General features: G+C 39.5%; 1 protein-coding gene across 5 annotated transcripts in view; it reads left to right on the top strand.

Moving 5' to 3' along the window:
• FAR2 (fatty acyl-CoA reductase 2) overlaps positions 1–14,903 on the top strand; it is a 175,241-nt gene extending 160,338 nt beyond the window's left edge. For all 5 annotated transcript variants that reach the window (XM_070789895.1, XM_070789897.1, XM_019961398.2 and 2 more), the window contains 3 exons: positions 4,581–4,710; positions 12,757–12,884; positions 13,777–14,903. In XM_070789895.1, coding sequence (XP_070645996.1) covers positions 4,581–4,710; positions 12,757–12,884; positions 13,777–13,939 — 421 coding nt within the window. In that variant the 3' untranslated portion in view covers positions 13,940–14,903. The remainder of the gene's footprint in view (positions 1–4,580; positions 4,711–12,756; positions 12,885–13,776) is intronic.

The raw sequence follows: 14,903 nt of genomic DNA, 5'->3' as shown, positions 1-14,903 counted from the left end.
TTCTCGTCCCAGTTTTACAGGTGAGGAAATGGAAGTTAGAGAAAGAATTTTAAGTAGTCTCAGAGGCAGAGACAGAGGAAAGATCTGGAGAAACCTGAACTGAACTTACTGCCACGTGGAGATGAGTGAAGAGAGTAGAGGGAGCAGAGTGTCAGGGTGTTGACGCTGGGTGACTTAGGGCATGTCCCTTTCTACTCTGGTCTCACTTGAATAACACTTTGTGTTTCTGAGTCATCATCATTATCATAATTACCAAAGGCAATTCCTGCCATCAGAAGCCTGATGTTAGCCTCTTTTAAAGGAGAAATTCTCTCTCAGTGTGTTTATTTCCATTCTTATTAGTAGAGCAAATGAGTAATGCTTAGGCAATGTAGAGTTTATCCACATTTTCAGAGATCTTACTTAGAGTTCATAACTCATTGTCAGTTTCTTCTTGAGTAAGGTGAAAAGGGGGACACTATGTTTGTGGGGAAATATTTGTATAACGGGCTTATTAAATAAAGATGGGAAAAGAAGGAAAACCAAACACTGCTGGCAGAAACACAAGCCTTTAAAATATATCAGAGTTGGAAGGAGACCTGGATGAAGAGCAAAGTTCAGTAAGAAGAAAAGAAAAACACAGGAGGAACAGGCCCAGTAAAAATCTTTATGTATTTTGTTTGTAAGAAATTAAATTGTAATATTCATGGGAAACGATGATTCATTTGGTGATAGGAATCTTAAGAATAATCTTTAAGGCAGAAAGTGCTAGAATCCTTCTGGACCCTTTCCTTCCCCAAGTGTGTTTGTGTGTAATCACTTATGCATTTACAACCATATGTATGGTTTTGCTTAGAGGTAAGGCGTGTCTCTATGTATGTTTAAATCAATCCTACATACTTTCTTTTTCACTTGTATTCCGTGAAAATCCAAGTCATTCTGCTAGCGCTGTCTTTTTCACCCCCATTACAAACAATGGGACAAGTGTCAGTGCACACGCATCTTGATAGAATGTGCCTTTAGTCTGTGGAGGATGCTGAGGGGTAGGCGTGCTAGATTGGAGGGTACATTCAACATGGATATTATGACTACTACCAGGTTGCCTTAAAGGAAGCCTCTGTCAATTTATACACTATCACAACAGCTCATTAATACTTCGCAGAAATCAATATTTTGAATTGTTAAGCTAATGACAAGAACTAACATCTCTGTCACTTTGATTTGCATTTTCCTTGATTGACGGAGGGGCTGGGTTTTCATTTGTTTATTAGACATTCATGTTTTCTCTGTTATGAGTTGCTTGCTTCTATTTCTCACCTATTTTTTAATTTTGTTTCTTATTGAAATATAATTTATTTACAATGTTCAGATGTACAGCAGTGATTCATATATATATATGCATATATGCATATTCAGGCTCTTATTGCTTATTTTATATATAGTAATATGTATCTGTTAATATCAAATTCTAAGTTTATCCCTCCCCCGCTTTCCCCTTTGGGAACCGTAAGTTTGTTTTCCATGTGATCCTGTTTCTGTTTCACAGTAGATTCATTCATATCATTCTTTTTAGATTCTACATATAAGTTATATCATATTATATTTGTCTTTCTCTGTCTTAATTACTTCGCTTAGTATGATAATCTCTATGTCCATTCATGTTGCTACAACAGCATTATTTCATTCTTCTTTATGGCTAATATTTCTATTTTTCTATTGGACTTTACTTATTAATTTATGGAAGCTGTGTGTATATGTATATATGTATAAATATATAGTTTTCAAAGGAGGAATTCTCTCTCAGTGTGTTTATTTAGGGGCTTCTCTCATGGCTCCGTGGTAAAGAATCCGCCTGCCAGTGCAGGAGATGCGGGTTCAGTCCCTGAGACAGGAATGTCTTCTGGGGAAGGGAATGGCAACCCACTCCAGTATTCTTGCCTGGGAAATCCCATGGACAGAGAAGCCTAGCAGGCTACAGTCCACCGGGTCATAAGAATCAGACACGATGTAGCAATTAATCAACAACAATATTCTATTTTTCTGTTGGGTTGTACTTATTATGAAAGTGGTGTGGGTATGTATATATGTGTAAATATATAATTAATGTGGTTTCTTGAAGTCAGTTTCTTATCCTGTAGCTCTGATTATGAAGCATTTTTAATACAAGGGAAACTACATATTATGCAAGTCTTAAGAGCATGGAGTTTGGTCAGACTTACAGACCTAAATCCTGGCCTTCACTAATTTATCCATATGAGCCCTAAATTACTTAACCTTTCTAAATACTAACTTGTTAAAAAGAGATTGTAATCATACCTATTTTACAGGATTTTACATTAGGGTGCATAAAATATAGTAATCACTATTATTACCAAAGAAAAATTTTATATGATAAAATGAGTCATTTTTCCTTTATAGCTTTTGCATTGTATGTATTAATAAGATCTTCACCACATGAGAATAATAAGTGTACTCTTTCTTTCTAAAAAAATACTATTTTGCTGATACAGTCCTGTACATACAATGATCAGATCAGATCAGTTGCTCAGTCGTGTCCGACTTTTTGCGACCCCATGAATCGCAGCACGCCAGGCCTCCCTGTCCATCACCAACTCCCGGAGTTCACTCAGACTCACGTCCATCGAGTCGGTGATGCCATCCAGCCATCTCATCCTCTGTCGTCCCCTTCTCCTCCTGCCCCCAATCCCTCCCAGCATTAGAGTCTTTTCCAATGGGTCAACTCTTCACATGAAGTGGCCAAAGTACTGGAGTTTCAGCTTTAGCATCATTCCTTCCAAAGAAATCCCAGGGCTGATCTCCTTTAGAATGGACTGGTTGGATCTCCTTGCAGTCCAAGGAACTCTCAAGAGTCTTCTCCAACACCACAGTTCAAAACCATTGTACACATTGTATAATCACTTGTACAATGATTATTTTTTACAAGTAAGTCTATTGAAATCATATCAATTACTTCAGAGTTGTAAAATGAATAAAGATTGTAAATTTGTTTGGATTGCTGTAACAGAATATCATCAACTATGTGGCTTATAAACAATAGAAATTTATTTCTCATAGAACTGGAGACTAGGAAGCCTAAAATCAAGGTGCTGGTGGATCCAGCATCTGCTGAGGGCCCACTTCCTGGTTTCTGACAGCCATGTTCTCTGTGTCCTCACAGGCTGGCAGGGCCAAGGGAGCTTTCTGGGGTCCCTTTTATAAGGGCTTTCCACATCTGCCAAAGTCTCCTTCTCCAATACTACCACATTAGGAGGAATAGGTTTCAACATGTGAATTGTGGGGGGATATAAATATTCATTCTATAGCCAAGATGTTAAATAACAATAGCAAATGGAAACCTATTATGATGCTTGAATTAGGGAATAATGATTCTACAGCCTTGCTTAAGAATTTCCCATAATACAATGAGAGAAGTACCTCATGAGTCATTAGAGATATGGACATGAGGATTTGACCAGAAATAAGACCAAATTCCCAAAATAGCATCATAAGTCATTATGGGGTCAACTATAGTAGTCACTGTTACCAAGATTAGCCTAACTGGTGGACGATAAAAATCAAATGATCTTTAGGCCAGATATGATTTGTAGCTAGAAAATCTAGTTTTGAGCATTAACTATGTGACCCTGAACCTATTAATCCTTCTGCAAAATGAAGATAAACAATATAGACCCTGACTACCTCATGGAATCATACTGTATAAATTAAGAAAGCATGTTTTTTAAAAATATAAATTGTTACAAAATTGGGAAGTTCAAACAACAGGTCCTCACCACGGGGTTAAAAGATTTGATCCATTTAAAGTAATGAGATCCAGGGGGTCCCATTTGCAAAAGCAGAGACTTTTTGAAGTCCATCAAAACTGGGTTGTAATTTTGGCATTGACACATGATATTATCATGGCTACTCAATCTTTTCTAAGCTAACTTTATCTGTTCATAAAAACACAAACCTACCTAACAGGGATGTTACCGGTATTAGTGGAGACAATATTTTTTTAAACGTTATCAGCACTGTGCCTGAGTAGATTATTAACAAATAAAATATTTTCCCCTTTAAATCTGCATTAAGAGCTGTTTTTGGTTCACCAGATGCTAATATAGTCACCACTTCTGCCCAGAGTTATATACAACTCTCATTGATTTGAAACCTCAAATCAATAAATTAAAAAAAAAAAAAATCCAAGAACGTACATTAAAGAAGAGAAATAGGTTTTCTTCTTGTCTACCTCAGAATTCAAGAACGAAGAGTATGTCATTGGGGGTGAATATCTTGCTCGGCTTTTAAAATACTTGCAACTCTTGAAAAAGAGATGGTAGGAAAGAGACAGAGAAGTAGCTTTAGTGGTATTAAAATGCCTGCTAGAACAAGCTCCTTTAGGTTCAGCTGCATCCCTTCTTTCAACAGAGGGTTAATGTGGAAGAGAAAAAAGAATAAGAATTTTAATGAGGAACTGAGGGAAACGTGGGAAGGAATAACTTTTATATTTTTCAGACCTAATTTTTCATATACCCCTATGTAGTAGCAGGAAAGCCACCACCTGTGGTGCACTGATATTGGCTCCTATGTGATCTTTACCTCAGGATGACAAAGCTCATGAATCGGCTTTTAAGAACCCTTTCCATGCTGGAGTATTTCGTCAACCGGAGCTGGGAATGGAGCACCTACAACACTGAAATGCTGATGTCCGAGCTGAGTCCTGAAGACCAGAGAGTGAGTACAGTCCCGACAACCGGCAGGCAAACCTTCCCCACTCGGAAGTTAGAACTATTTGACTTGGAGAGTTGATGAATAAAGGCAGTTTTATATACACAGATTTTTTTTTTTTCTTTTTGGGCTAAGAAAATCAGTGAATGCTATCAACACAATGGCAGGACACAAGTGTAACATAGGTAAGAGATCTAGTTTCTTAGCCTTTGGTCAGCTTCTCCCTGCTATTCTGCAGTCAGGTCTCATAAACTTTGTTTCACTCCTTTGTTCACCTTTGGTGAGTGAAAGTGAAGTGAAGTCGCTCAGTTGTGCCCGACTCTTTGCAACCCCATGGACAGTAGCCTGCACCAGGCTCCTCCATCCATGGGATTTTCTAGGCAAGAGTACTGGAGGGGGTTGCCATTTCCTTCTCTTCAACAAATCCTCAATACCTCTGTCTTTCCCTCCCAAACATATGCCTTCAATGAAAAATAATAATTTTATGGCTCAGCAACTCTCTCATCCACTGTTCTTGTCAAATCAAAATCATTCTGCATCACCAAAGCTACAGTTCCTTTCTTCCTACCTTTTTAAAGCTAACTTTCCACCTCTGCGTTCTAGCCCATCTCAGATCTCCTACCATCAGCATTTCCCTCTCTGTAGGATTGTCATTCTTCCTCCCTATAATGATGTCTCTTTGACCATTCAGACATTTATTTCTCAAGACAGGCCTATACTTTAATTGTTTAGTGTAAGTACTATTTGGGCTTCCTGGTGGCTCAGATGGTAAAGCATCTGCCTGCAACTCGGAAGCCCCGGGTTCAATCCCTGGGTCAGGAACATCTCCTGGAGAAGGAAATGGCACCCCACTCCAGTACTCTTGCCTGGAAAATCCTATGGATGGAGGAGCCTGGTAGGCTACAGTCCATGGGGTTGCAAAGAGTCAGACATGACTGAGCAACTTCACTTTACTTTTTACTATAAGTACTATTTATTTCTCTGTATTAGCTTCTAACCAGTCACAAATGGTTGTCCTGAAATTCACGAATATAGAAAACTGTATTTTGTACATGTTCCTAGCTTTGATTTTCCTCCATTTGTTCCTTGAGCACATTCTTGGTTTCAATTAAGCTTTAAAGTTTTCAATCTCTTGACTGACATTTTCCACTAAATTTTCTTAAAAAAAAAAGATAAATTTCTTCATTTATCTTGTACTTGACAGCATCCAGAAGAAACCAAGTCATGTTGAGAAGTAAATGTTAGATAAATACCCTCACCTGTCAGCTCCTATCTACCAGCCTCATAGTGCATGATTCAAATGCAAGTCCTAAAATTACTTCCCACCAGGAAACCTAAGGATTATTTGCAGTCAGTTCAGTTCGGTCGCTCAGTTGTGTCCAATTCTTTGCGACCCCATGAATCGCAGCACGCCAGGCCTCCCTGTCCATCACCAACTCCCGGAGTTCACTCAGACTCACGTCCATCGAGTCAGTGATGCCATCCAGCCATCTCATCCTCTGTCGTTCCCTTCTCCTCCTGCCCCCAATCCCTCCCAGCATCAGTCTTTTCCAATGAGTCAACTCTTTGCATGAGGTGTCCAAAGTACTGGAGTTTCAGCTTCAGGATCATTCCCTCCAAAGAAATCCCAGGGCTGATCTCCTTCAGAATCGACTGGTTGGATCTCCTTGCAGTCCAAGGGACTCTCAAGATTCATGTTGATGTATGGCAAAACCATTACAATATTGTAAAGTAATAAGCCTCCAATTAAAATAAATTTATATTAAAAAAATAAATAATAAATTAAAAAAAAAAGAGTCTTCTACAACACCACAGTTCAAAAGCATCAATTCTTCGGCCCTTAGCCTTCTTCACAGTCCAACTCTCACATCCATACATGACCACAGGAAAAACCATAGCCTTGACTAGACAGACCTTGTTGGCAAAGTAATGTCTCTGCTTTTGAATATGCTATCTAGGTTGGTCATAACTTTTCTTCCAAGGAGTAAGCGTCTTTTAATTTTGTGGCTTCAGTCACCATCTGCAGTGATTTTGGAGTCCCCAAAAATAAAGTCTGACACTGTTTCCATTGTTTCCCCATCTATTTCCCATGAAGTGATGGGACCAGATGCCATGATCTGAATGTTGAGCTTTAAGCCAACTTTTTCACTCTCCACTTTCACTTTCATCAAGAGGCTTTTGAGTTCCTCTTCACTTTCTGCCATAAGGGTGGTGTCATCTGCATATCTGAGGTAATTGATATTTCTCCCAGCAATCTTGATTCCAGTTTGTGTTTCTTCCAGTCCAGCATTTCTCATGATGTACTCTGCATAGAAGTTAAATAAGCAGGGTGATAATATACAGCCTTGACATACGCCTTGTCCTATTTGGAACCAGTCTGTTGTTCCATGTCCAGTTCTAACTGTTGCTTCCTGACCTGTATGCAGGTTTCTCAAGAGGCAGGTCAGGTGGTCTGGTATTCCCATCTCTTTCAGAATTTCCCACAGTTTATTGTGATCCACACAGTCAAAGGCTTTGGCATAGTCAATAAAGCAGAAATAGATGTTTTTCTGGAACTCTCTTGCTTTTTCCATGATCCAGCAGATGTTCACAATTTGATCTCTGGTTCCTCTGCCTTTTCTAAAACCAGCTTGAACATCAGGAAGTTCACGGTTCATGTATTGCTGAAGCCTGGCTTGGATTTGCAGTCAGACGCAATAATTGTTATATTAAATGTACTAGTTGAGATTTTGTTGTTGTTTGGTTGCTAAGTCATGTCTGACCGCTTGCACCCCCATGGACTGTAGCATGCCAGGCTCCTCTGTCCATGGGATTCTCCAGGCAAGAATACTGGAGTGGCTTGCCATTTCCTTCTCTAGAGGATCTTTGCAACCCAGGGATTGAATCCATGTCTTCTGCATTGGCAGGTGGATTCATTACCACTGAGCCACTAGGAAAGCCCAGTTGAGATTTAGATGAATATTTTAACTGAAATCATCACTCCGTTCAGTTCAGTCGCTCAGTCGTGTCCAACTCTTTGTGACCCCATGAACCGCAGCATGCCAGGCCTCCCTGAACATCACCAACTCCCAGAGTCCACCCAAACCCATGTCCATCGAGTCAGTGATGCTATCCAACCATCTCATCCTCTGTCATCCCCTTCTCCTCCTGCCCTCAATTGTTCCCAGCATCAGGGCCTTTTCAAATGAGTCAGCTCTTCGCATCAGGTGGCCAAAGTATTGGAGTTTCAGCTTCAACATCAGTCCCTCCAATGAACACTCAGGACTGATCTCCTTTAGGATGGCCTGGTTGGATCTCCTTGTAGTCCAAGGGACTCTCAAGAGTCTTCTCCAACACCACAGTTCAAAAGCATCAATTCTTGGGCGCTCAGCTTTCTTCACAGTCCAATTCTCACATCCATACATGACCACTGGAAAAACCATAGCCTTGACTAAACAGACCTCTGCTGGCAAAGTAATGTTTCTGCTTTTTAATATGCTGTCTAGGTTGGTTATAACTTTCCTTCCAAGGAGGAAGCGTCTTTTAATTTCATGGCTGCAATCACCATCTGCAGTGATTTTGGAGCCTACCTCTGAGTTTAAAAGTGAAAGACGCTCAGTTATGTCCAACTCCTTGCGTCTCCATGGACTATATAGTCCATGGAATTCTCCAGCCCAGAATATTGGTGTGGGTAGCCTTTCCCTTCTCCAGGGGATCTTCCCAACCCAGGGTTCGAACCCACGTCTCCCGCATTGCAGGCAGATATTTTACCAGCTGAACCACAAGGGAAGCCCCGAAATGCTGGAGTGAATAGCCTATCCCTTCTCCAGTGGATCTTCCTGACCCAGGAATCAAACCGGGGTCTCCTACATTGTAGGCAGATTCTTTACCAACTGAGCTATAGGAGAAGCTCAAGTAATTCTAAAATGGACATGAAATAGAACCTTTTTCCCAGAAATGTCTACATATCTTGTATAGACAAAATTCTTCAAAGTACCTATGTTTAAAATAAATGGATCAAACCAGATTATTTTTAAAAACCCATCATGCTATTATAAATTACATATGACTTATCTGTATTGCATTTTCTTCATGGAATTTACCCATATAAATAATGCAAAAGATAATAAGCTTATAGTTTCAGTTTTGACACTTTCAAAATATTTTAACATAAAATAAAAATTTTGTGGAAAAAAAGAATCAAAGCTGCAGTGTATTTCATATATGTGTGTATATATATATATATATATATATATATATATATGCTTGCAAAATATTTTAGCAAAGATAATAGTCCTGAATACTTGCATAGTTGCCAAGCTCTGGTGTGGCTCAGAATTCAGTTTCATTTGCCATATAGAATGAGGATTCCAAACTAGGGCTTCATTGAAATCTAATTTAGAAATAACATAAAAATAAAAGTCTCTGCATATATAGATGAATACGCAGCATTTGGTGGTACTGTGGAAAATAAAAATATCCAAACAAAGTGATACAGAATTACTTTTAGAAAGCAGTTTTTGGTTAAGTCTGTGAACCTCTCTGGAACTCGTTAGTCTTATCTGCTTTCCTTGTTAATACTCCAATTTACTTGACAAAGATTTGAGGTAACTTGCAGTAAATACATGTAGTAAAAGACCAAAGCAGAAATAAAATATAAGCCAGGGAAAATATGTACTAAAATAGGAACTTAAGAGCAAGAATGAAAAAAAACTGACATTCGTGTCTAGTCTTTAAGATCCTACCGTGTGTGCTGTTGCTTCACTTGTGTCCAGCTCTTTGCGACCCTATGGATCATAGCCCGCCAGGCTCCTCTGTCCATGAGATTCTCCAGGCAAGAATACTGGAGTGGGTTGCTGTGTCCTCCTCCAGGGGATATTCCCAACCCAAGGATTGAACCTGTGTCTCTTCTGTCTCCTGCATGGGCAGGTGGGTTTTTTACCACTAGCACCACCTCAGTTCAGTTCAGTTCAGTCGCTCAGTCGTGTCCGACTCTTTGCAACCCCATGAATCGCAGCACGCCAGGCCTTCCTGTCCATCACCAACTCCTGGAGTTCACTCAGACTCAGGTCCATCGAGTTGGTGATGCCATCCAGCCATCTCATCCTCTGTCATCCCCTAGCACCACCTGGAAAGCGCTAAAAGATGCTGTAAGTCACTACATTTGAGAAGGAAATTTGTTCTTAAGATTTTTGGTGGCAACATGAAAAGGCATTCTTTAAGAGGAGGAAATACACTAGTGTTCTGCGTGTTCCACTCTAAATGGTTCTGAAGGGCTCCATCTAGTGGCATACCAAGAGACAGAGTGGATAAACATCTCTAAAGTAAATAAGAATATAAATTCTGCTTAGTTAGTCCTTAGACATTGCTTCTCAAAGTTTACCTTAATCAGCAAAATGAAGTAGTGATATTTCAGGAAAGGGTGCTAGCCCAAGGGGAAAACAGCAAAATTTACTAATGGAAAGAAAAACATATGTAATTTGTCTTGGTGCCTAATGTATTATTCTCTCTTAAGAAATAATTCTCCTTTACTTGAAATTAAATTAGGTTTCACCAGACTAATGTCAGTTCCTTAAAATTGCTAAGACTTCCTAAAAGCCAAATATGTGTGCTTGATCAATGTTTAAATCTAGATCTGATAGACAGAGTGCCTGATGAACTATGGATAGAGGTTCGTGACATTGTACAGGAGACAAGGATCAAGACCATCCCCAAGAAAAAGAAAAGCAAAATGGCTGTCTGAGGAGGGCTTACAAATAGCTGTGGAAAGAAGAGAAGCAAAAAGCAAAGGAGAAAAGGAAAGATATACCCATTTGAATGCAGAGTTTCAAAGAACAGCAAGGAGAGATAAGAAAGCCTTCCTCAGCAATCAATGGAAAGAAATAGAGGAAAACAATAGAATGGGAAAGACTAGAGATCTGTTCAAGAGAATTAGAGATACCAAGGGAACATTTCATGCAAAGGTGGGCTCAATAAAGGACAGAAATGGTATGGACCTGACAGAAGCAGAAGATATTAAAAAGAGGTGGCAAGAATACACAGAAGAACTATACAAAAAAGATCTTCACGACTCAGATAATCACGATGGTGTGATCACTCACCTAGAGCCAAACATCCTGGAATGTGAAGTCAAGTGGGCCTTAGGAAGCATCACTACGAACAAAGCTAGTGGAGGTGATGGATTCCAGTGGAGCTATTTCAAATCCTGAAAGATGATGCTGTGAAAGTGCTGCACTCAATATGTCAGCAAATTTGGAAAACTCAGCAGTGGCCACAGGACTGGAAAAGGTCAGTTTTCATTCCAATCCCAAAGAAAGGCAATGCCAAAGAATGCTCAAACTACCGCACAATTGCACTCATCTCACACGCTAGTAAAGTAATGCTCAAAATTCTCCAAGCCAGGCTTCAACAATACGTGAACTGTGAACTTCCAGATGTTCAAGCTGGTTTTAGAAAAGGAAGAGGAACCAGAGATCAACCTGCCAACATTCGCTGGATCATCGAAAAAGCAAGAGAGTTCCAGAAAAACATCTATTTCTGCTTTATTGACTATGCCAAAGCCTTTGACTGTGTGGATCACAATAAACTGTGGAAAATTCTGAAAGAGAAGGGAATACCAGACCGCCTGATCTGCCTCTTGAGAAACCTGTATGCAGGTCAGGAAGCAACAGTTAGAACTGGACATGGAACAACAGACTGGTTCCAAATAGGAAAAGGAGTATGTCAAGGCTGTATATTGTCACCCTCCTTATTTAACTTAGATGCAGAGTACATCATGAGAAACACTGGGCTGGATGAAGCACAAGCTGGAATCAAGATTACCGGGAGAAATATCAATAACCTCAGATATGCGGATGACACCACCCTTAAGGCAGAAAGTGAAGAAGAACTAAGAGCCTCTTGATGAAAGTGAAAGATGAGAGTGAAAAACTTGGCTTAAAGCTCAACATTCAGAAAGCTAAGATCATGGCATCCAGTCCCATCACTTCATGGCAAATAGATGTGGAAACAGTGTCAGACTTTATTTTTTGGGGCTGCAAAATCACTGCAGATGGTGATTGCAGCCATGAAATTAAAAGATGCTTACTCCTTGGAAGGAAAGTTATGACCAACCTAGACAGCACATTAAAAAGCAGAGAAATTACTTTGCCAACAAAGGTCTGTCTAGTCAAGGCTATGGTTTTTCCAGTAGTCATTTTGGTTGTAAGAGCTGGACTATAAAGAAAGCAGAGTGCTGAAGAATTGATGCTCTTGAACTGTGGTGTTGGAGAAGACTCTTGAGAGTCCCTTGGACTGCAAGGAGATCCAACCAGTCCATCCTAAAGGAAATCAGTCCTGGGTTTTCATTGGAAGGACTGATGTTAAAGCTGAAACTCCAATATTTTGGCCACCTGATTCAAAGAGCTGACTCTTTTGGAAAGACCCTGATGTTGGGAAAGATTGAAGGCAGGAGGAGAAGGGGAAGACAAAGGATGAGATGGTTAGTTGGCATCACTGACTCAATGGACATGAGTTGGGGTAAACTCTGGGAGTTGGTGATGTTCAGGGAAGCCTGGCATGCTGCAGTTCATGGGATCACAGAGTCAGACATGACTGAGTGATTGAACTGAACTGAATGTTTAAATATTTCTATATACATGGCAATCCATATTATCACTGCCTTTAAAATAACAGCTCAAATAATCTCATTTGGAGGGGTATCAAGACAATGGCACCCCACTCTAGTACTCCTGCCTGGAAAATTCCATGGACGGAGGAGCCTGGTAGGCTGCAGTCCATAGGGTCGCTAAGAGTCGGACATGACTGAGCGACTTCACTTTCACTTTTCACTTTCATGCATTGGAGAAGGAAATGGCAACCCACTCCAGTGTTCTTGCCTGGAGAACCACAGGGACGGGTGGGCTGCCGTCTCTGGGGTCGCACAGAGTCAGACACGACTGAAGCGACTTAGCAGCAGCAGCACCTAAATCTTCCAAACCAAATGCCACTTATTTATATAAAAGAAACTTCATCAAATGTGCAAAGTGATCATCCAGCAGTTCTGACAATCCATAATCTCTTCTTGCCTTTCAGGTATTCAACTTTGATGTACGTCAGCTGAACTGGTTAGAATACATTGAAAATTATGTTTTAGGAGTTAAGAAGTACTTATTGAAAGAGGATATGGCTGGGATCCCAGAAGCAAAGCAACACTTAAAAAGGTAAGTATAACATTTATTAAGTACTTAGCATGTGTAGCTCATTTTATACCAGGCATGAAATTTGAGCAGGAGAGCAGCTAATATTTTTCTAGCCTTTATACTATATATCCTAGTATACACTATTTAGACTTCACCATACTTCTATGAGGCAGGTAGTATTTTTGTTATCCCATTTCCATCAAAGAACTATTTAGGTTCAAAGGAGGGAAGTGGGCAAGCTGTACGTGGTAAGCAGAGGAGCCAGATTTGTATCTAAGTTTGCTTTTTCTACCATATCCTGTCATAATGTGCTATAAAGAATACCCAACAGGCAGGAAACCTGATGATGCTATTTAACATGGTCAAATCAATTAACTGTTCAATAGCTTTGACTGCCTGAAATTTTTTTTCAATAAAAAATTCTATGTTCCCTAAGGAACACAGAATTATAGCAGTCTTGCATAATTCTGGTAGAAGCAAAGGGTTTTTAATGAAGAGATGATATGGATGGGAAAAGTTGATTGCAAACAGACAGGAACCTTGAATTGAAAAGCAAGGTGAGACTTTAGAATTTACCCTCTAGTAAATGAGAATCAGTGATTTGTGATATACAGTAACATGATCAAAGTGTATTTAAGAAAGCTTATATTAGCCGTGTTTATAAGACAGGTTAAAGCAGAGAGGTATGAGAAAGGGAAACTAGTCAGGGGAATATTGTAGAAATATGATTACTCAGAATGAACGTGGTGGAAATGAAAGCTATCAAAATCAAAAGGCTATCAGATACTGCCATATACCTGAGGACACTTAATTATTTGCTGGTCATAGCCAGGAAAAGATACATTTATGCTTTAGGTAACATAGTTGGGTATTTGATACTGTGTTGACGTTGGTTATATATGTCTGTTTCCAGGCTCCGAAATATTCACTACCTCTTTAATACTGCTCTCTTCCTCATCGCCTGGCGTCTTCTCATTGCAAGATCTCAGGTGGCTCGGAATGTGTGGTTCTTCATCGTGAGCTTCTGTTACAAATTCCTCTCCTACTTTAGGGCATCTAGCACACTTAATGTCTAAGAACATTTGGCAATCTCCCTTTGTCTGGAACCTCTCAGATACCTCTAAAACAGCAACTGTGGTTCTCAAGATTAGGTAACAAATATGCCCATCATTACCTGTCAAATGTGCTGTCATGTATTCATCCTTATTTCTAAACTATAAATTTTCATTTCATTTCAGTGAGAGAACAGAAGTCATATCCTAACGAATTATCATACAAATTTTAGGAAAAAAATTGTTTCCAGATTGTTTCTTTAACACTATTCTGTGCTCTTGAATATAAAACACCAAAGGACACCCATCTTCCCTTATTTAGCTTTGTTCTCCTTGAGAGGACTAATGTGCTCAATAAACATGGAAGGACACATGACAGAAGTTGAGACACGCTCAAGAAAGGCAGTTGTCACTGGAACCATTTAGTATAGTGTACTTAGTATAAAGGCTGAAAATCAAGATAAGCAGACAAAGGTCTCAACATCATCATAAATGCTGTAAGAGAAACAGTTCTCCATGGAGGTTTCTGCTTTCTTTTTGTGCTATACTATGGAGTCCTGGTCAAGGGCTGGGAAATTAGAAAAGTGGGTTCACATCTAACATTTTCCTTCACTATACCCACATCTGAAACCTGAAGAGAACCAAGAGGTGTAAATAATGTATATAGAGTGAGGGCTCAAGCATATTTTCATTATGGGTGATTATTATGCTTTTAAGTAAAAATTGGTTCTTGTAATTTGAATTTGACAACTATTATTCTAAATCTTTTGAATCATAAATTTTCCTGATTACCTCCTCTTAGGAGTTTTCCTCTTGTTCATTAAACTGGCCAAATCCCTTATATTTAAGCTTATATTGCCCAGGCCTTCGATTAGAGTGACTAATGTTAGAGGAAGGCCCTAGGCTAAAATCACGTAAAAACCCATTTTCCTGATATTTGCCACTGAGAAAAGCAAAATTTCAAATAAAAATGTAAATGCTAGTCATA

This window comes from Bos indicus, chromosome 5 (assembly GCF_029378745.1).
Source record: "Bos indicus isolate NIAB-ARS_2022 breed Sahiwal x Tharparkar chromosome 5, NIAB-ARS_B.indTharparkar_mat_pri_1.0, whole genome shotgun sequence".
NCBI lineage: Eukaryota > Metazoa > Chordata > Mammalia > Artiodactyla > Bovidae > Bos > Bos indicus.
Note: the sequence above shows the minus strand (reverse complement) of the source record. Positions and strands in the feature narration are given on the sequence as shown.